We start from the raw sequence: 21,150 nt of genomic DNA on the forward strand, positions 1-21,150 counted from the left end.
ACTTGCCGATTTATAAATTTTGGTTTTATGTATAAAGTCCACACGTTGGACGAAGTCGATAGTTTATAGAAAAGAAAAGAAAATAATAAGAGCTACAAGATCCGGTACGAAACGAATATTAGAAATAGCGCATGCTCCCTTTGATTTTTTTTCAATAAGGCAAACGTGAGCTTGTAATGACAGATTAAAACAGAACTTCTAAACCTAGGATAAAGACACCCTCCGGCTATTCACCAAATCTTGTTGCATTTGATGAACACAAAAACATTGAGTATCTTGAATCAGGTTCAACTCCATAGACACTTGATGAGCATTCCCTGCTACGTAGTCCGTACATAGTAGCGCCTCCCTGTAAGAATGATATGCTTCCAGGTCCCAGTCTGAGAAAATGATGGACGGTGTCTCATAGATCTCTTCTCTTAGTGGATGTGAAGATCCACCCCCATCTTGTAGTAGTTGCAGTGCATCTCGCGAGTCACTGCTTCCTTTGATCTTTAACTTCTACTTTCTTTTAATCTTGATTCAATATCCTTTGTATAAAGAACACATGTTGTCTTCAACAAAAAAAAAGCTACAGTTCGCGATTGTTTCCATTAAATTTCGGTACTATGGTTGTTCTTCAACGCACTTTGGGCACCTACATCTGAAACCATAATCTGCAAGGGATGCTTGTCTCTCTTCGAATGGAAGATCCTCATCGACATATGAGATTGTTATCTGAAAATGTTTCCAACTGTCAATTACTCAACAAGACCAATAAAACAGATATATTCAAAAACAAACACAAGAAATTCCGGATAATGTATCGTCCCTTTTCATCCTTGGTGCGATGAACCTCAAGTTAGAATAAATACTTGTATATTGTAACTATAAATAACGAACCTCTTCTCCTTTATGAATGGACCTCAGTGCAATTATCGTTGCTTGACCATCTCTATCCTGCATACAGATGCAGGAAATGATTGACACTATGATCAACACACATTGCTAATGTTTAACGTGAAATATGGACAAGAAAAAAATTTACACAACCTCTCAGAAGTGTAGTTTCCATAAACTTGTAATGGAAGATGTTAGATAACAGATCCTGCAATAGTGCAACTTTCCTTGCAATGTTCATGTTTGGACTATTTGTTCTTTATGAGTTTTGCACACTTTGTAATTGTTTCTTATCTATTAAGGTCCCAATCTTACCTTAAATTGCTTTCGTCATTTATTTAAAACAAGAGTCAGTGATTGAAGGAATCCATTAACGACTAGGAGAAACCTAGTTGAAATAGAGCGATATGCTAGCAACATAGTCCACAATACATCTGAAGATCAGATACATTAATCAATATTTCCAGGCCACAAATCTAATCAATATCTGCGTTAGACAACAGTTGACTCAAACAGCTCAAAGTTAATAGAAATTTCGGGTTTGCATACCTCCTCTCTTTTGAACGCCTTTGCATTAGGACAGCAGGAATGGTTCGTGCAGCTTTGCAATGGAAAAAATGCAGTTCCTAAAATAAATTTTAAGAACCATCTGTAGTTAGCACTAGAAGAAAAAATAATGGTAAGAATGAATCATGAATCAACACAGTACGTATGGAACAGCACATCCAAAAAAATCAGCAAGGTGATACAATAACAAATCCCTCTGGAATACCAAGTACCCTGGCAACAAATGGAATAGTCTTCACCGAGAGCATCCAGGATTGGTTGCGTGATTTCCTCAGCTTTTTCCTGCCATCAATGATCAGGAAAGGGGTGAGACTTACTTTTGAGATAAAATAGTAAAGCAAAAGATACAAATTCTGACCTTTTCAGGATATCTTAGATCATCAATGTATAAAAAGTAATCTTCCACAGGAGAAGCTACCACCAAATCACTGACAGAAATAAACACCAGATTAATTCACGAATCTGATGGAAACAAGATGCTCATTTGTGGTTCCATCATTTGATGGCTGAATTACGGATTTCAAGCATCACATTAATGGAACCAAACGAGGCATAATAATGGCAGTAAAGAATAGAAAAATGAGAAGCCCTAGAAGGAGGGTTCTTACAGATTATTTTGCTCAAACATGCCAATGATGTGCCCATATATTTCCAGGGAGAATACTGAGTGTAGTCGAGGACTTAGATCAAAGATCAACAAGATTATATTTTTCTGATACATAAATATAATGGCACGGGCATTTGCATGAACAAAGAGATCATCAATTAAGCATCAGGAAGGATACATGGTTCACACTCGCTGTCAAATATAGCTGTCTTTAGAAGTTGGAGTGACTGAAAAATTACAGTCAATTTATCAGAAATGAAGAAAGCAGAGTAGGCATGAATGTTATCCACACACACATAACCCCCCAATTTGGTAGTAACGTGTTCAAGTATCCATCAGGCTTGTTGTCACAGGAGACTTCTGGGCCCAATTAAAAGACAAATATAATCCAGAGAGGATAATGACGTAATACGTCAATCATTATAAATGCATTTTAGGCATTGCTACTGACTTGAAAGGAGAGATTTCATATCAACTTGAAAAATCAAATAGAGCATCAAGAAAGTAGATACCTTGATCACCTATGAGAAGTTCAACTGACGCTAATATTTTGTTTTGATGAGGTGAAGCTATGATTTTCCTATAGAAAACGATCAAGGAGTTCTGTCTTTTTGCGTAAAGCAACTAACTTCATACCAGAATAATTTTATGTGCAGAGTAAAAAGAACTTAGTTACAAAGCGAGATAGTGAATTCTATGCCTTGCCCCAGATAACCAAAGCAACTTAATGAAAGTAGCGAAGTTTTTAGCAAGCACATTTACAAGAAATTTTCAAGAAAAAAATAGATATGCCTAAGAGAAGTTATTATATGCCTAAGTAAAAGGAAAAATTTCTACCATCACTCTGAGGAATCCTACCTCAAATGCCAAGTCTCTTATCTGCATCCTGAAAGCAACTTCATCAGAAGAATTAATATCATCTGGCAATGCGATGCAGTCCCACCACCTAAAAGAAATTGGAATGACTCCTCTAGTACAGTTCAAATGAATCACAGATTTTCCGCAAAGTCACAACGTTAACAAGAAAAAATAGTGAACGAGAGTGACAATGTACTAGTGCCTCAGGACAAAAGAATGACTTTCCACACTCTTGGTCCTTTGTGAGTTTTCTGACATAGTTGATCAATGAACGTTGACATATCAAAACATGAGTTTTCCAGCAGAGTCTGATGAAATTAAAGTTAAACTTTGATAGTTTCTAGGGGTGAGGACAGACTACAAATAGGCAAAAGAGGAAAAGATGGAAAGAGTGGCGGGAGGAAGAGGCAATCATTAGAAACTATGTCAGTCAGAATCTAATCCCTGCACTTCCTAAAGCCAAGGAGAATACCCACATCCAAATAGTACTTCCATTCATATCCTTCACGTAGTACAGCTTCAAAATATATAATACATACCAGAATAATAACTAACCTATGCCACACGGACAATGACTCATCCTATCTGCAAACGCTAATAAGCTGACAAATACTAACTGCTTCATAAAACTAGCACAAGTAACAGATAATGACACAAAAGACAAACAATTAATTTCCCTAGCAACCACCCTTTTCCCTCCTATAACCAAAAAGTTTCTCACTAAATGAAGGTTATCTCCTTGATTGTCCTGGATAGAATTGCATATTTATCCAAATTCAAATAATCAAGATAAATATTAGTGGGCGCATTATTGAGTCGCAAAATAGAAAGATTCATCATGCAGTAGGAAAGCATAACCACTTGCGAACTGAGTCAGTTATTACCTTCTCTTGTGTCCCACTGCTATAGGTCTCCAAGCCTCCAAAAGAATAGTGAGATCACAACGGTTTGAAAGATGTGACTTATCATATTTACCTTTCTCTAAAAGATATCTCTCTTTTAGCTTGTGGTACCTTGATATGGTGGAAGAAATAGCCTAGTCATAAAAGCCAATAGGGTTTTCTGTCAGATATATGACTTTACGCAGTAGAGACGATTCATGAAAACTAAATTAAAAATTAAGATCCTATAACATACTACAGAAGGATATCTCGAGAATTTCTCAATGGCACTGTGATATATCTTGGATTTATAGTTCTTGAAAACAAATTGGTTAACTCAAAAGATAAGAATGGGCATGCCTAAATTATAATACCATATCAAAGTGTAGATTGAAGCACCTTAGAGCTGGACATGTAAAATAATTACAGATTCAAGGTCCACATGATGTTGAAAAATCCATGATGCACCCATTTATTATAAGATAAAAGGAAGAATTTTGCATTTCATGTTTCAGCATTTGCAACACAAGAATTTATACTGAAACCTTTGATAATACTGAAAAAATGAATGAGAACGAAAGTAAGCCATGGTTCTAGCTGATATATGCTTTTCCGCTAAATGGCCAACTTCATGACAAATGTTAAAATGCCATTATAATATAGACAAATATAAACAGTGTTCTCCATGCTCAACAAAAACAAATATATAAGAGACATATTGTGGAAATCAAAAGGCAAAATGAGGCTTTACCTTTGCGGCAAGGAGGAATATATCATTTGTTTCTGGGAGGGGGGAAAAAAGAGTGAATGAATTCATTTAGAACAAGCAAGGCAAAAACAAATACATTTGAAAAAATATAGATTGGAAAAAAAATGTTCACAATGCAATATTTTTACCATTAGCATGTTTGATGAATTTTAGAAGTGCCTCCCTCCGTGCTGCATCAGACCTCTCACCAGTACAAATCAAAGAATGACAGGATTCCCAATAAGCCTCTGCACATGATGTACTACAAGTATTGGCAACATTAGAAATAGTAAATTTATCATTTGTGTTGAAAAGACTGATGCGAAACAATTAATGGTCCTAGTGACTAGGAAAGCAGCAGTGCAGAGCAGCTTCATCCGTTCATTCTTTGTGCAAATATTAATAGTAGGTCATGTTGAAATTTTATCTCATGCATGAGATACAGACAGAAGAAGCAATACTTTGCATAGTTTTACTCTCATACTCTTTGTAGAAAGAAATGACTCAAATCCATACCATATTTCTTTTAAGAAGAGGGTATATATACACAAAGGGTGAGCCTAGGTAATTATGGCTTATTGTGAGCCCATCAATATAGCCTACCCTATACAACCTATTATTGAAGAAGTTTATTTCCTTTGGTATGCTCAATATATAACCTATACTATAGATAATAACAATCCTATTCTAATACTATTAATAGAATACTAGAAATGGAATGGATAATGAAAAGGAAAACTATAAGTAGGATGGAGAACTTAAATACCACCAACAACTTGATTCTGATACCAAATGACAGGCACCTAAGTGAGATGAGGAACCCAGCCCCAAAAGTTAGCTGTTGAGATGGGAAAAACAACCAACTTAAATATCCCACTAAGCATCCCTTAACACTCAATATGGGACATAATATTCCATATGACCAAGTCTCCATCAAGCCACAAGTGAAGTTACAACATGCCTCTATCTCTGTAGTTAATTTTACTCCATTAAGTAATCAAATGAGCAGCAATTAATGTCAGAAATTTCAACCCACAAGCAACATCTTTTTCTCATTGAATAAATAGAAAATTCCAGGTCTTTTTTTTTCTTGTCAGAAAATTAGCAAAACAAAAACATATATGCCCCAATTTTATTCTTCCACCGCAACCATACCTGCAGTAGAATGACTCTCCACATCCACCTGGACATGGAACAGCTGGCGGCAAGGAGAACTCCTTAGAGTAAGGCAGCACCATATGGCCGTTCATTAATGATTGAACAACACCTTCAGGGAGATGAATTTTAGCTTCAGAACTGCCAAAACTACATTCTCCAGCGCCATCCTCCTTTTTTTTATATGAATTGTCCTCTCCATCAGATGAATCTTTGTCATTTTTGTGTTTTGATGTGTTTGAGGAGTCACCCATATCGCAACCATGACTCTCAGCCCCTAATTCTTGTAAGTAAAGCCTCCTTCCAATTTGAAGTTCTATAGAACCAATAAAACGAAAGCAGGAGCTACAGACAAAACAGTCAATCTGCAGTGTACATGAGAAAGTTTGAGAAAACCATCTTGAGAGAAGTATCACTTCAGCATAGCTACAAAGAACAGATTGTGAGAAACCTTGTTGGAAGAGTGTTGAACCCCAACTAGCATTTGATCTTTCAGAACAAGCTCCCCTTCATCGAAGTCCACGGCAGCATACACACCTGCAATTCACCAATTACAACAGAAACATTGCAACATAAGAAAATCAGAGAACCTACTCAAGAAACATTTGGTGCATAGCCTTCTTAGTAATAGTGGAAAAGATGAACTCCATGGTTTCTGAAATTACATGCATGAAACCACGGCGAACTCAACAGTCATTAAGACAAGATGAAATCAGTTTATAGTGGTTCTGTAGTCTTATGATTTTTTCAGTTCGACTTCTTACTAATGCTATCTAGCATGACTAAACTTGTGCAATTCACAACCGAAACAGTCTCCTCTTTATGTTACATTGGGAATTATGCTATCATGTCCACGAACTCAACACTAATCAAGAAAGCAGCGGATTATGCCTGGCAGCCACCACACCCTATTTAACAACAAGACCTCACTAACCCAAAAGAAATATATGTACGCGCGCGCACTAATGCAATGTGCACACTGAAAAGACGAATGAAACAGAGCAATACCCTTTCCAAAGTTTCCATCCTGTTTGACTATGATACTACTGCATTTCCTTGTAGATAAAAGCTTATGATAATATTCCTGGAGAAGATACAAACAGAAGTATAAACATTTAGCATCCAAAGAACAAATATAGCGGAGCAAAATATAACTTTTTAACGATTAATTTAACCAGATGACCAGCTATTTTAACCAAATTAATCTGCTTCGTTACAAATGATAAAGGCGATTCTCAATTTTTTCTCAGCAGGAAACTGAGCAAAATGAAAAACAGAGAGCTTGGTAAGACAAGAAGAGTCTAAAGATTGCCTGAACTTCAAGAGGTGACGGAGGACTGAGAAGTGCTGCAATTTCATTGGCACACCGCGCGTCTATTGGGCAAATGGACTCCATTGTCAGAGAGGAATGGGAGAAGCACAAGGCGCTGTGTATGGAACAATAATGAGACGGCGCCCCAAAACCTGGTAGCAGCTCCCTCGTATCAATGTTTTCGGTTGATCCCTCCCCGGTCTCTATTTTTTTCCCGACCGCCTGGTCGAGTGACTTACACGTGTGTATATACACACATTTGTGGGTGCCACCTTACTAACTGTCAGGGCAAGAGTTTAACCCTTGCCATAGCATGTGTGAGGGTGTGCCGTCCTTCTCCATTGAAGGCTGAGTTTGACTTCTTTTTTATTTTGAGTTTTGACATTGACACATGTTTGACTTTTTTTTTTTTGGCCTTCATTCATGTCTGACATTTGAAACGTACATCTCTTTTCTTTTTTTGCCAGCATTTGAAACGTATATCTAACATATACGTACATGATAATATGCAACACATAATACGGATGGTAGGTCTAACCCAAGTCAATATAAATATTAACATTGATATCGACTTATAAAATTATTATAAATTATAAAATTTAGACAATGTTCACCCTGTGAAAATTTTTTATTTTGCAACGAAGAAAAATATAAACATTCATGCTTGAAAAACGTTAGGGGAAAAAAAACATATCGCATGTGTGTTAGCATTGTTTTAAGATGTTCTCTAAATAAAACTTCGTCAATATCCTATACACAAACATGTATATAATCAAGCATATACAAATTTTTTTTTTGGTCAAAAATTCATAAATCGTAAAGAATACAATTTTCTTCAATCCTTGTGCTGTACACAAACTGCTCATAGTCTAGTTTCAGCTTTTTAATAATATATAAAGACATTCTTAATTGGCAATTTCATAATAAAGAATAAGCATGAAATAATGAAGATGTAATTTTGTGGTGAAACACAGGTTTCGAAGTTCACATAGCTACGTCCATAGAGAACATATCACTCTCGCCACAATCTCGTGACTATTTAACTAAGATGTCTCACAGAACGGATGACAGTTTTTCTATCATTTGTCATCATAGGCATAAAGTGGTAGTTAATACTCCTCCGGTCCTTATTATAAGACCCAATTTGACTTTTTATTTGGTCCTAATTATAAGACCCAATCCATTTTCTCTCTTATATTTATGCATTTTTTTCCAAGATAATCCTTCTAATAATGATAGTTTTAGCCAATATACTTAATTAGCAAGAATATTTTAGGAATAACAACACTTATTTATTATAAATAACCAACTTAACTTACTTCCTTAATCTCCTCAAATAAGTCAATTGGGTCTTATAATTAGGACCGGAGGAGTAATAAGTTAAAGGATGTGTTTTGTTGCAGTTGTCTCGTTTCAAGTTTTACTAAAATTCAGTGTTTGTTAAAAAAAAAATCATTGATAGAAATACATGGCGTTGTGAGATTTACTGTAGACTTAAGTATTGAAAGAATTTGGTAAAATTATGATTAATTTCTACCCTCTCTCTCTCTCTCAATAGAGTAGCTAAAGCCTCGTGCCTCATTCACTACTCTCTCTAGATTACAGAGCCAACATGTGCGCAAGGAAGGACATTTGAATATGGAATTTGGAAAACAAATTCACAGGAACCATTTCGAAGTGGCAAGAGTGCTGATAAGGTTATCTCACATCGTTGAGTTGAAATATTGGAATTCTAATGCCAGAAAGATGACCAATTACAATCGAAGGAGTAAAAATACACAGATGCTTCGTGACTGTACAAATAAGGATCAACAGACACTACTATAGCCTGCAAAGTAAGGATGACAACCATTTATACAGTGGCGTGGCTTGGCGTCGCGTTTCATGTGATCCAATCTATTGCACAAAGCTCAGAGTACAAAGGAAAACGAGAAGGAAGAATGGAATTTCTTTCAGACAGATGCAGTGCTCAGTCATCTGAAGACTCAGGGTCAACACCCTCACAATTTTGAAGAAAATCTACCTAGTATGGTGGCTAGAAGCCAAGATTCAGGAGGAGACAAGCTAAAATCAACTCCACGAACAATAATTTATCTTCTAGTAGATTGAGTTTCATATAGATCCAAAGAACTGCTCCAGGGATGTAGCACTGAACACATTAGCAGCAGCTCGTTCAGTCCTTAAAGGACAGACATGAAGTTCGTACTTGATAAACCTCTGCAACATGATATGTTAACTAATGAGATTACATATGCATGACAGAATTTCAGCCTAAAAAGAAATAACAATATGTCTATCATATCAAAGTATGCACAAAGTAACAGATGAATGTAGCTTCAGATTTCTAACAACATACAGCTAACTGAGAGATGATTTCCGGATTTCTGTCAATGTGCCAATCTGGCTCCAACTGCCGAACAAATGATGACCGTCCATGCTCTGTGCTACAGAAGAGAACCTGCATGCAGATACCAGTATAAAGGTACGTGACCAAAAGTTACTTCAACCATGAGAAAAAGCAAGCAGCAACAATTATCAATGAGATATTTATGGGTTGCACATAAGACGTTGAACACATTATAATTCCATGAATTACCACACATTTACATAGTCCACAATTTCATTCCCATGCGAAGCATAATAGGTTTCAATGAAATTTTCCCTTCCCCTTCATTATCCTCCATCCAAACATACGGTTGGTGTGGAAAAATACTTGAATAGAAGTTTCATATACTCAAGGATGACAAAATATCCATCAATGTCATACAAAGAAAATGGTTAGGCTCTAGTGAAATAAAAAGGGTTAATGGGTTTGAATTCTCAGACCTTGTCCTTGACCAGACCACCTGAAGTGAAAACCCCAGCCTCTTCCAATGCTACAAGAACTCTTCTCTGCACAAATAATTCATAATAGATTGTCTTTTGAACAGTGTGAATATAGCAAAACAAAATCATTATAAAGTGGCCTGTGATCAATCTTACCATGGACGAAATATTAACAGCAGCGAGAAAAATACAACCTTGAAACATTTAATGCATATCACCGTTACTAGTATTGCGATCTACTTTGAAGGACAGATAAGCTGATCGAAAGTTAGAGAGAAATGATATAACTGGATATATCATATATCTAACGTGATATTAACGATGGTTACAGAACAAGTTCCAGACATTAAAGATACCCCAAGGTAAGAATTTTTACCTCAAGAAGATATAGAATATCTTAGTTCATACCAGTATCACCAGTCATGAAATAATAATGCTGATTCTTCAATATTTTAATACATACCAGTACCACCAGTTATCAAATAATAATGCTGATTCAATAGTTAGGAAGATGGTAAGGGATTTAGACTGCCAAATAACACACCTCACTTTCATCATCCAGAACTCGTTCCATGAGATAAAGATCACAGAATTTAGTTATCTCCAACAACACTGCCAGCACAGAGGACCTCACGGTAGCTTGACTCTGGCAAAAAGCAGCATGAATCACATCAACGTGTTTCTCCATGTTGAGGTCTTAAAACTGAAGAAGAAGAAGAAGAAGAAGAAGAAGAAGAAGAAGAAGAACAAGAGAGGATAATTGTACTACCTGAAGCTCCTCTGGACTACTTTCCTCAAGGATCACTCCTAGAAGGCTACAAGTTACCTACATATGACACAGATTAATTCATAAGATTTTACCCCGCAAGACAGAAAAATTTGATCCAAAACAGAACGTAAAACTTAAAATCATGTTGAAAATAGTTGTCATTAAATATCTGAATGCTGATTTTCACCGAAGAGATGTTTATCGCAAGATACAGGAAAATGGTACCTAATCACAGTTCATCATTATGAAATCAGGTTCTTTTTAAAGAAAGAGCATATTTGTAAACAGACTGTGATGGTCAATAGCTTTTGCTTCTAATCTTTTCTTCTTCTATTTTTAAAATGCCTGTTCAAGAAATTATACAAGCGAGGATATATTTAATTACCTTTCTTCCTTCACTCAACTTCTGCCGAACTATCTGCCCCAAGGTTGGCTGGAAAGATTCAGGAATAAGCAGAGCTAAGAGTGTCCGTCATTTGAAAAGCAATTCAACTTGGCTAAGCATTAATCGTAAAAGATTTATGTTCTGTCTAAAGCACAGTGCAGTGACGAGGAAGTTTACCTTGACCGGCTGAAAAAATTCATCAACAACATTTTGTGCCCTTGAAACATCTAATGGTGAACAGACCCCGGATGCAGTCAGTGAGGCATTAGATTGAGTATTTGCACCAGAAGTACCGGGTACAGTAGCTTGTCGCTTCCTTGGCCTACGTTGAGACCCACTAGGGCATCCCAAGAGCCTCCAAGCGAAGAAAACTGCAACAGCCAGACCCGCAACTGCGCCAATAGAGCGTGAATCCTAATACCAAGTTGAGCATTTTGAGGAACTCAAAAGCTACCCCATTTAAAGATGGTTGTTACTTGATGTTACACTTCCAACATGAATATGAGACACCCGTTAAACAAAATTAGAGCATAAATAAACTACCCAAAAAATGAGGCATTATTGGAGATGATATGATTGGAAAAAACCCCAAGGAAGGGGAATAAAGAGAGAAACATAAATTCCGGAAGTACATAAGTAACATGCACAAAAGCAAACAACTTAGAAGAAATCTTTCATGACATGTGTCGCTTAGTACCATTTAAACAACAAGATGAACATGAAAACTTCTCCCTCCCTAAGCCGAAAGATATAAGCTTTCAAGCAGTTAAATCTCACCGAAGATTAATCATTGCTGGCTCAAGCTACGGTTATGTCAGGTAAAGCCAAGGTCTTGCCCTCGTTTATCAAGCCATAGATAATATAAACATTCAATTAAGAATTATACTACCGCAAACAACTATACTCCAAACCAGCTGCGAATAAAAAGAACTCTGAAGAGAAGCACCGGAGAGAGAGAGCGAGTTCACGGGATAAAACACAGAAAAATTAGCATTCTTGCGTACGACAGAATGTATATTCGATCCATGAAATGGTAGAGAAATTGGCGAAAGTGACGCTAAGTAAGGAAGCCAAGGTGAACGAAGGTACCATGGTATGGAGCGAGATTGCCAAGAGATTGGACACCTTCGTCGTGAGAAAAGATACCATACGTCTGATCAGGGGGAGCGGCTCTTCTTTCGATGTGTCGGCCATCGTATACCGACCTCCTCCAACAGTCCGACCAAGCTAAGGTTCTTTTTTTTTGCCCCTCCCTTTTTGCACCCCGGAAAAGATTCGTCTTGTTCCGGACAGATGGGGTTTCAGAGGACGGCTCAAATTCGTAGCACCTTCCTCAATAAGCACTTGGTAGTGCCCGAAAGAGAAACTACGTTTAGTGTCAACGACAACAATAGCACGTTCAACATCCAGAAGCTTTCGAAGAAGGCTCAGGGTGTGTTTAGATGAAACTAAACCGTAATTTAGAAAAGTGATTTTAGAAAATAGATTTTGAAAAGAATAAATATTATGAAAAAGTGATTTTGAGAAGTGAGAGTGTTTGGATAGTTGTTATCAGAAACACTTTTTTATATACAAATTACTAAAAAAAGACATAAATTAATATGATAATTATAGAAAAAATAGATTTTATGATATATTTTAATTTGAAGGAATAAAATTATTAATAATATTTTTTTATTAACATAATTAATATACATAAGATAATATAATTAATAAATAATTAATATGTATATATATATATTTATAAAATATAAGATTAAATATGTTTATAAAAAACAAAATACATATCCTATAGACTCTCACACTTTCCCATTTTTCTCCAAAAGCAAAAAATTTTGCTTTTTTCAAAATTATGGTTTTGACCCAAAACCACAGTTTGTACAAATTGGGTTTGGGTGACTTATCACCCAAACCATGGTTTGGGTCTCCAAATCATGGTTTGGGGTGTCACCCAAACGGTGCCTTAATTGCACACGAGAACAGCGAGGGGAAAAAAAAATCTTTTTATTTATTTTTGAGCCCTGCGACTCTATCCCCTCCAGTTTATAATCCTCTTTTGCACGTTCAAAAGGATCCGCTTCTAATTTTGTCAAAACTAATATTAAGTTCTATGAGTGGCTGCTCTATCTCTTTCTGATCTAACTTCTGAAAAAGAGATTACAATCACTAACATCTATGTAATAAGTAGTCCAGAAAGATTTCTTAGAAATTTTATCATTCCCTTGTCTTTGGACCGGCAAAACTTGAATGATGGGATTTATATGTTGGAACTATCTATATAGGCCTAACTATTTTACTTTTCCTTGAATTCCCCGAGTTGAGAATATTGAATATGCATATCATAAGCCTTATGATGTCTACCCAAAAAGAAGTGTCAATTAAAAGTTTTATCCCTAAAATAGGGGACTCACTTACAGATCATATCCATGAATTATTACATGTCACGATGCAATCCTAAATTAAATATGAGTGACACGTAAAAAGTGAAAAACAAGACCCCTTGAGAATATTTGAGATATTATGAATTGGTTTTTAAGGTAAGACTTGGGGGAAAAAATCGGTGAATTGATGGGATCAGATTTTGTTTATTCTCTCTATTTAGGATGAGATTTTTTTAGGAAGAATTACAATCAAGTCTCATAAAAGAAAAATAATCACTAAAAAATTTTAATAAAAACCTGCACAGCGTGTAATGATAAGTCTTACAATAAAAAATAACAAACTTTGAAACTTGTAATTTTTTCCTTTACATGAGATTTTGATTGTAATTCTCCCATTTTTTATGTGCGGTACATGTAGAATCTAGTCAGTCCACCCTAATTACGGAATAAGGGAAAGTTCGTTAGGCTTGGGAATGCGGATTCCGCCAATTCGGTATGTAGGCATCTATGCCTATTCAAAGGGTAAAACATAAGACAAAAACTCCCCCCTGGTATTTCCTATTTTTCTTTCACACTTTTAGTAATTAGTCCCTGGACAGAATTTGCTTGAATCCGTTAAAGTTTTCATCTTCACGCGGTTTTAAAAAAGTTTGAATGTTATCCCTTTTAATTTAATATACATTTTTCAAAACATTAAACATAAGATTTTGGCAGCCTAAAACTAACACAGACTATCTACCAATTGACCACCTGTTTTGTTATGCAGAGGTTTTTTTTTTACCAGCATATTCTGCAGAGGATTAGTTAGTGAAATTGAACGCGAAATATCTCATATTGTACATGGTACATACAATGTTGACGATATTTCTGCATCCAGCTTCGCCTATCTCACCTGGAAAGCCCCCCTAGCTGCTGACAAAACTAGGTTGGCAAGTACTATTAAAGGGTTTAACATTTTGTGTACAGACATATAGATTCTCAACCTTGCCTTCCCCAATGTCCAAACAAATGCTCAAAAGATCAGCATTTGAACAGTGATATTCTGCATATGGGGATTCTAACTTGCTCGAGTAAGAAACCCCACATATCAGTGACGAAAAATGGCGCAAGAAGAACCATCGGATCAAATAGGGCTCTGTCCACTCGCAGAAAACGATCGTTCCTTCAATTGAATCTGCATCTTCATTTTAGAGATCGCAGAGAGGAGCTCAAGCTACTACCCTCCCTGTTCATACAGATTCTCCCTTGCGGGAAGCGACCAGGACAGAGTCAGTGGGTTCCCAGTAAATAAACTTGCAGGAAGCTAGACATCGAGGCTACACAACATCGCTCCGATTTTGTTAATAACCAACAAAAAACTGTGATAAAAACCACATTGACAGCACTGCTATGAATTCCATGAACTAAAAGTTTCATCCTTTTTCTGCGGGAATAAAAAGTCATGACACGATTTTAGAAGATTATGAAAAAGAAGAACGAAACTGCTGATAATCTGCAGCCAAAATTCAGCAAAACGAAAGACTCAAGATCAGTCCACGATTTGAGACGGGGAAGAGTTTAAACGATCTTCAACTGATATTTCGGTCGTCTCATCAGGCTCATCCACAGCGTTGGCTACCAATGCCCTCTCAATTTCCAGACCTGTTCCATTCACAAGCATGTCTTTTTCTAAGTGCAAACAGTAGCTCTCGAAAGCCCGAGAGCTTACCATCACTCCAAAATCCAATAGAAACAGCAACTCTATTTCGAGCTTGTTTAATTCAGCGTTGCTCACTCCTCCCACTCGAGCGAAAAAGGCATTATTATAATGTCTGCAGCACAGAGGGACCAAAGGATAAAGCAAAACATCAGCTAATCAGAGTAAGACAGCGTGAAATTTACTCTTGAATTGAAGAAGGAAATTTAAAGAAAGTGACTCACACATCATCCAGCATCTTGGAAGCAATCATGACGCTGGTAACTATCAACCTGTGTACGTTCAAGGATACCACAAGCGAGTCAGGATGCCTATGTATGAGCCTGTCTATATACACATAACCAACCACGAAGCAAGACGGGCTACAACTAGTGTACTTGTAAATCCTCTCCAAATACTTGGGTATGCTTATGCTCGGTGCTCTTACGCCATGAAAGGCTTTCAAGCTCTTTCCGGGTCTCACAGAGCCACAGCACAGCCCGTCGCCGTCCACGAGCTTGTCATTTCGTGCCACTAGCTTCTCTATCATCGAAGACAGAACACAGAGCACTCTAGGCAAGCTCAGCTCGCTCTGGCTCGTCTCCGGCTGCAGCTGCCGGCCGGTATGGTTGCTGTACTCGCCGGCTGCTAACATTTAGGCCAGGGAGCTACAGTTGAGGATGTTCATTGTCGGAGTTTGAACAGAGTTTCATTTTCATGTCTGCTCGTTATCTGGTTTTGGGGAAACCCCTCAGTGGATGGTTGACACGTTCACATATGCTCTGTCACTGGAGAAATTTAGTATCTTTGATATTGGGAGAATCTGATGATGGGATGATAGGGTGTGGAAGAGAACCAGCGATGGATAGATCTAGCTATGCCACGAAAATTCACCAACAACAAGGGTCCCACATTCATGTCGTATTACTGTGTTAGCATTAGGAGGAAGACGAGAAGTACCCAAGAATGTACAGTCTGGCAACGTCGTATTGGAAGAGTGTCCAGGCCCCTACTGCTTAACCGCAAAAGTTGCTGACACGGCCAACTCAAATCAAATGTTTTATCAGTTCAATTTGTTAAGGTCAAAGGTTTTTAGAAAACGCGGCGGACTTTCTGTTAGGTTTTGGGCTTTTTGCTATTAACAAATGCCATAATCTGTTTTTGTTGAAGGCTCGGCCCTAAACTAGTAAACTTGGGGAAGAGAGAATTGATCAAGGAACGTGTGCGTCGTATTTTCCTTGGCAAAAACAAAATACACCTCCGGTTCTTAATATAGGACCCAATTTTTAAGTTGGTTTTGATCCTAAATATAAGAACCATTTCTCATATTTATCAATTTTCTCTAAATTACCCCTATGGATACTCCCTCAACCATAATCAAGTAGAAGAGGGTGAGAGGTATTAAGAAATATGATTATGGTGTTTTAGGAAAAATGTGTCACTTTTCTTATAATTAACTAACTTACTTAACTTCCTTAATCTAATCAAATTAGTTAAATGGGTCTTATATTAAAGACCGGAGGAGTATAAAGGAACCATAATTATCCTTTTAACGTGTGTATATATCAGCTGGAATTCAATATAACTTCCGAATTTTGAATGATTTGATTAAAAATATAAATGTTACTACTATTAATTTAATTTTTTATAATAAATAACACTTAAATAATAAATGATATGGCATCACTAGTTTGTTAAAACCTATTATCTATGATTAAAAAAAGAAACCGTGATCTAATAAACCCCACATGTCCTCCTTCCCAAAGAAGCTTTAAAATTATTACACATATCTCGCCCATGTTAACGCGACTACCATTCTTTTTAAGAGCCTAAAATATTTTATAGTACATTTAATATCTCAAAATATTTTTAGATTTATCCAGCATTTTAAAGTATTTTTTTCTTTAGTATTAGATACATTAAAAAATATTTTTGGATGTTAAGTATATTGAAAAAATTACTTTAAGATGTTGAATGCATTAAAAATATTTAAAATGTTCGGCATACTTAAAAAAAATGTTTTAAAATACTAAATATACTATTAAATATTTTAGAGTGTCCCTTAACGGAACAAAATGATATTATACCGCGTCCGAGAAAGCAGGCGCTGACCGTACCGATTTCCCCCAGGAGCTCCACCAAGTCAGCTCAGATCCTCTCTTCAAACCCCAGATTTCGCGGCATGACAAAAATTACGGAAGCATAAAAAACACTTCCATAAATAGCTTCCATTGCGATATCATATTATTCTTACTTTCCTCACTAAACTCATCATCCTTCGCTGGCCTCCTCATCGTTCGCAGCCCAGAAAAACAACTCCAAAACTTTCTAGATGTCGATCGGCTCACATTCTTTAAGCCATTTCTGGGCGGGATTCTCAGCAACATGCTTTTAAAGCTCGTTCTGTTTATTATGATGCTCACTTCAAGTGCAATTATATGCTTATAAGACAGCTGATCTTATAACTTTACTTGCAAAAGAAAGTGTGTTATTTAGTGTTGGGTGACATCTCTTAGCTCTTTGTTGCGTGAATATTAAAATGTTCGAGGGTGAATAAACAGCATAAGCATAACCTCAAACTGTGTTGAAAAAAAGTAACTGAGTAAGATGAATGAGAATTATTAAGGAGTGAGGGCATAGAGGATTATGAATCCTATATGCGAGTTATGTGTAGTAGTAAGAGCTGTGGTGTATTGCAAGTGTGATTCTGCGCGTCTCTGCTTGAATTGTGATGCTTATGTACACTCCGCCAACGCTTTGGCACGCAGGCATCCTCGTTCTCTGGTATGTGACAAATGCCATTCCCAACCAGCGATTGTCCACTGCATGGATGATAAAATCTCTCTGTGTCAGGGTTGTGATTGTAATCGAAATGTCTGCCTGGGATTGGGACACAGGCGTCTGATGTTGCTTAGTTACTCAGGTTGTCCCTCTTTTGCTGAGATGTCTAGGATCTGGCCTTTTGCTTTTGACTCTGCCTCAGGTGGTTCAGCCCATAGCTGGGGATCGTTTAATTCTTTGCCTAAGAACGGAAGCCAGTGTTTGGCGCAGCTAGATGACAATGATGCATCTTTCGGTGGCAGGTTGAGTGAACTTGAATCATGTGCAAAGTTTGAACCTAAGATGGCTCAATCTTCCATTCAACCAAATCCAAATCTCATGCCCTACTGCAGAGATCAACCAGTTTTATTTCCTCAAGGATCTAACCTCCTGCCAAAGGTGTTCATTTGTTTTACTTCTGTACTGTTGTTCTGGTTACTAAGAATAGGCGTATTATAGTTTCAAGGATACCACCTAGTCTAAAGTTGAATGATGCGTAGTGTGTTCCATTATTTCACAGGATGACAAGTACTAAAATAATCAAAAGATTATTTATAATTTTCACACCTAAAAGTATGATTAATGCTTGGCTGTTAAGTTTGATCAATCCTATTATTCCTGCGTTATCCTTCTGAATTAACCAAAGCTGATCTAAGACTTTCACAGATGCAGGGATGTCACGATACCAAGGATATTGGAATTTCTGAGGCTGATGACATCTGTGAAAGTCTTAACATGGATAGTGTTCAATTAAACTTTGACAGTGCTAATGAAATATTTGATTGCTCTCAAGATGCTGCTGGTTACCAGCTTGAGGATGGAGGATTGGACTCTCTATTAATGGAGAAAAACGTATCAGTCACAGAATCTAATGGCCTTATTCAGAATTCCATGGAGGTTGTATAGCTTCTTTTATCATTCTCTAACAGGGGAATTGAGGAAAACGGCTAGTTTTCTTCTCCTTTCCTTTTATTCTCCCCTCCAAAAACTACGTAATTTACCAGTAGTGACGCACGAAACTAATCGTCGCCAATCTGATTGTTTTAGGCATCATCATCAGTCCAGCAATGTTGTGTGGGTTTTCAATCATCATCCAGGGAAGGTGGATCAGGTTCTACGATCCAGAGGATGAACAACAATGCTAACTGTGCACTCATGGATACTAGCTGCAACAGAAAAATGAATCTGGGATTTCCTCAGGGTCAAGTTCATTCAAGCATACCACTTTCATTACCCACCATCAATTGTGATAGTGACACTACCACTACGGATTTTCAGGATTGTGCCACTTCTGAATTCCAAGATTGCGGCTTATCACCAGCACTCTTGACCGTTGATACACCATGGGAATCAAAATTGGGGTCTGCATGCCCACAAGCAAGGGAGAGAGCTAAATTGAGATACAATGAGAAAAAGAAGACTCGAACGTAAGTGCCTTTAGTTCTCCATCAAGTGCGTGTCTGTGTTGTACGGTATATATAAATGTTTCTTAGACCTTAAAAATAATTGGCTCTTTCACATTGTATGCTCCACATCTTGGTTGTGTACACGAGGACAAGTAAATTTCTCAAACGCCTAAAAAATGTATCGTGTTTCACTCTGGTCCATCACTTGGAAGTTCATCTTCTCAGGCTTCAGCCGCTCATCATCTTGCATTGTTCTTTGGCTGGTTTGCTTGTTTCTGATATGCAGGTTTAGTAAACAAATAAGGTACGCGTCTCGCAAAGCAAGAGCTGATACTAGAAAACGTGTAAAAGGTAGATTTGTGAGAGCAGAAGAAGAATATGATGATGATCCTCTTGAGACAGGGAACTATTAAGAATAATACTTCCTCTCCCTGGCAAGATACGGTTCTGGCTGATAAGGTGGCCACTGGGCATGTTCCTTTGGCCAACACCAGTGGACATTTTTTGCACTTTGTTTCGTTCGCAGTTTTTGTATCGCGGGAAGATTTGTTTATGTTAATGAGTTATGAAATTTTGTAATATTTTGATTCAGCTAGATTAGGAATTCTTGGCTCCTGGGAGATCGATGCGTAACCCATGGAGCTTTTTAACATGTGACAGGTCAATCAGAGCATTAGCTTAGAAGAAAACAAACATGCAAAGAACTGAAGGTGTTACATTTGAACCATTGAAGAAGTAACTGCTCTTTCTTTTTCCCCGTTTGACGCAAAGACATAATTGCATTATTTGTGGGAACATATATAGACTGCGCGAGTTTCGACACATTCTAATTGCATCGCAATCAGTTTCAATTCAGAAAACAGATGGTGAGAGAAATGCCTTCACGCGTCTGTGTGTGTGTTGAAGCAGGATGGAGAACAAAGTAAATGGGGTAAAAATTTGTGAGTATTAAGAATAATCAAAATTATAATTTTAAATATTTATTAAATTAACATATATTGAGAATTAAAAATAAAAACCTAACAACAAAAGATAAAAAATTATAGTAATATTGAAAAATGTATTAATCAATAAAGAAATACTAATATGTTATAATTGCTACCACACGTTAATTATTGGGTTTCAGTTTTTAATTAATTAACTTCTATTTTGAATTTGTTTTATGATTAAATTATTTGCAATTTACCTCCCAATATAAATTGGTACACATGTTAGACCTAAAAAAAAGACTATTAGAGTATGAAGTTAGGGATGGTAATATATGACAACTCACGAGTTGCGAGTTGGGTGTTGGCCAATAATGGGTTAGACCCATATAGGTTGAGTTAGGAAGTGTTGTTTGAAGGCCGAAGTCAACCCTAACCCGTTAAGGTGGGTTGGTGGATTGACTCGCCAACAATTATTTTACTTTTTTTTAAAAAAATAGCTTTTAATATTTTTCTTATTTAATATCTAAAAAAATATAATGAGATTTTTATTTTTCTTTTTAAAATATTTAATTGAAAGCACCAAATAAATTTTATAGGTATTTTTTAAATTTTTTTAGATAGGATATAATATATAATAATATAAGTATAATAATTTTAAAAAAATAAAAAATAAATGCGGGTCAACTCGTAGGTTAGTGGGCTAACCTGTGGCGGGCTGCAGACCTGACGATGTGGGTTAAAAAAATTTGTTTACTAACAGATTTGGCTTTTAGCCAACTCTAACTCACTATTTTTGGCGGATTGGCGGGTTAAACCCATAAATTCAACTTATATTATCAGTTTTATATAAAGCATTGAGTTTAAATTTGTGTCGCGAATGACAATGCTACTACACCATGAAATCTTGAATGCCACTTGATTTGTGTTAATGTCAATGGTCCACTTCCTTTAA

General features: G+C 36.7%; 4 protein-coding genes across 6 annotated transcripts; 1 reads left to right on the top strand and 3 right to left on the bottom strand.

Moving 5' to 3' along the window:
- Positions 1-103: 103 nt before the first annotated feature.
- On the bottom strand, positions 104-7,215 carry LOC114741499 (histone-lysine N-methyltransferase ATXR2). Of its 2 annotated transcripts, none has more exons than XM_028929778.1 (15): positions 7,008-7,215; positions 6,704-6,779; positions 6,147-6,232; positions 5,696-6,060; positions 4,690-4,802; positions 4,544-4,575; positions 3,796-3,947; positions 2,912-2,999; positions 2,232-2,280; positions 2,055-2,109; positions 1,805-1,874; positions 1,659-1,728; positions 1,429-1,505; positions 883-939; positions 104-717 (listed from the first exon to the last, which is right to left on the bottom strand). In XM_028929778.1, the coding sequence occupies exons 1-15, from the start codon at positions 7,089-7,091 to the stop codon at positions 607-609; spliced, it is 1,485 nt and encodes a 494-aa protein (XP_028785611.1). In that variant the 5' UTR covers positions 7,092-7,215; the 3' UTR covers positions 104-606. The 2 variants fall into 2 exon arrangements, 1 of the variants encoding a protein (XP_028785611.1); XR_003739781.1 differs by having other exon boundaries at positions 644-717; positions 1,652-1,728.
- A 1,482-nt stretch (positions 7,216-8,697) lies between these two features.
- LOC114741517 (peroxisome biogenesis protein 22) lies at positions 8,698-12,378 on the bottom strand. The gene is made up of 8 exons (XM_028929800.1): positions 12,077-12,378; positions 11,165-11,401; positions 10,988-11,035; positions 10,603-10,659; positions 10,378-10,479; positions 9,834-9,899; positions 9,364-9,465; positions 8,698-9,224 (listed from the first exon to the last, which is right to left on the bottom strand). Exons 1-8 carry the CDS (start codon positions 12,179-12,181, stop codon positions 9,120-9,122), a joined length of 822 nt encoding a protein of 273 aa, XP_028785633.1. The 5' UTR covers positions 12,182-12,378; the 3' UTR covers positions 8,698-9,119.
- A 2,453-nt stretch (positions 12,379-14,831) lies between these two features.
- LOC114741518 (cyclin-U1-1) lies at positions 14,832-17,499 on the bottom strand. 2 transcript variants are annotated; one of them, XM_028929802.1, is made up of 3 exons: positions 17,495-17,499; positions 15,289-15,613; positions 14,832-15,179 (listed from the first exon to the last, which is right to left on the bottom strand). In XM_028929802.1, exons 2-3 carry the CDS (start codon positions 15,591-15,593, stop codon positions 14,897-14,899), a joined length of 588 nt encoding a protein of 195 aa, XP_028785635.1. In that variant the 5' UTR covers positions 15,594-15,613; positions 17,495-17,499; the 3' UTR covers positions 14,832-14,896. The 2 variants fall into 2 exon arrangements, with proteins under 2 accessions (XP_028785635.1, XP_028785634.1); XM_028929801.1 differs by lacking the exon at positions 17,495-17,499 and having other exon boundaries at positions 15,289-15,894.
- Positions 17,500-17,667: 168 nt separating this feature from the next.
- Positions 17,668-19,682, top strand: LOC114741536 (zinc finger protein CONSTANS-LIKE 12-like). Its single transcript, XM_028929818.1, has 4 exons — positions 17,668-18,262; positions 18,530-18,760; positions 18,911-19,290; positions 19,556-19,682. Exons 1-4 carry the CDS (start codon positions 17,690-17,692, stop codon positions 19,680-19,682), a joined length of 1,311 nt encoding a protein of 436 aa, XP_028785651.1. The 5' UTR covers positions 17,668-17,689.
- Positions 19,683-21,150: the final 1,468 nt, after the last annotated feature.

This window comes from Neltuma alba, unplaced genomic scaffold (assembly GCF_004799145.2).
Source record: "Neltuma alba isolate B1F8T4 unplaced genomic scaffold, ASM479914v2 tig00003408_pilon, whole genome shotgun sequence".
Classification (NCBI taxonomy): domain Eukaryota; kingdom Viridiplantae; phylum Streptophyta; class Magnoliopsida; order Fabales; family Fabaceae; genus Neltuma; species Neltuma alba.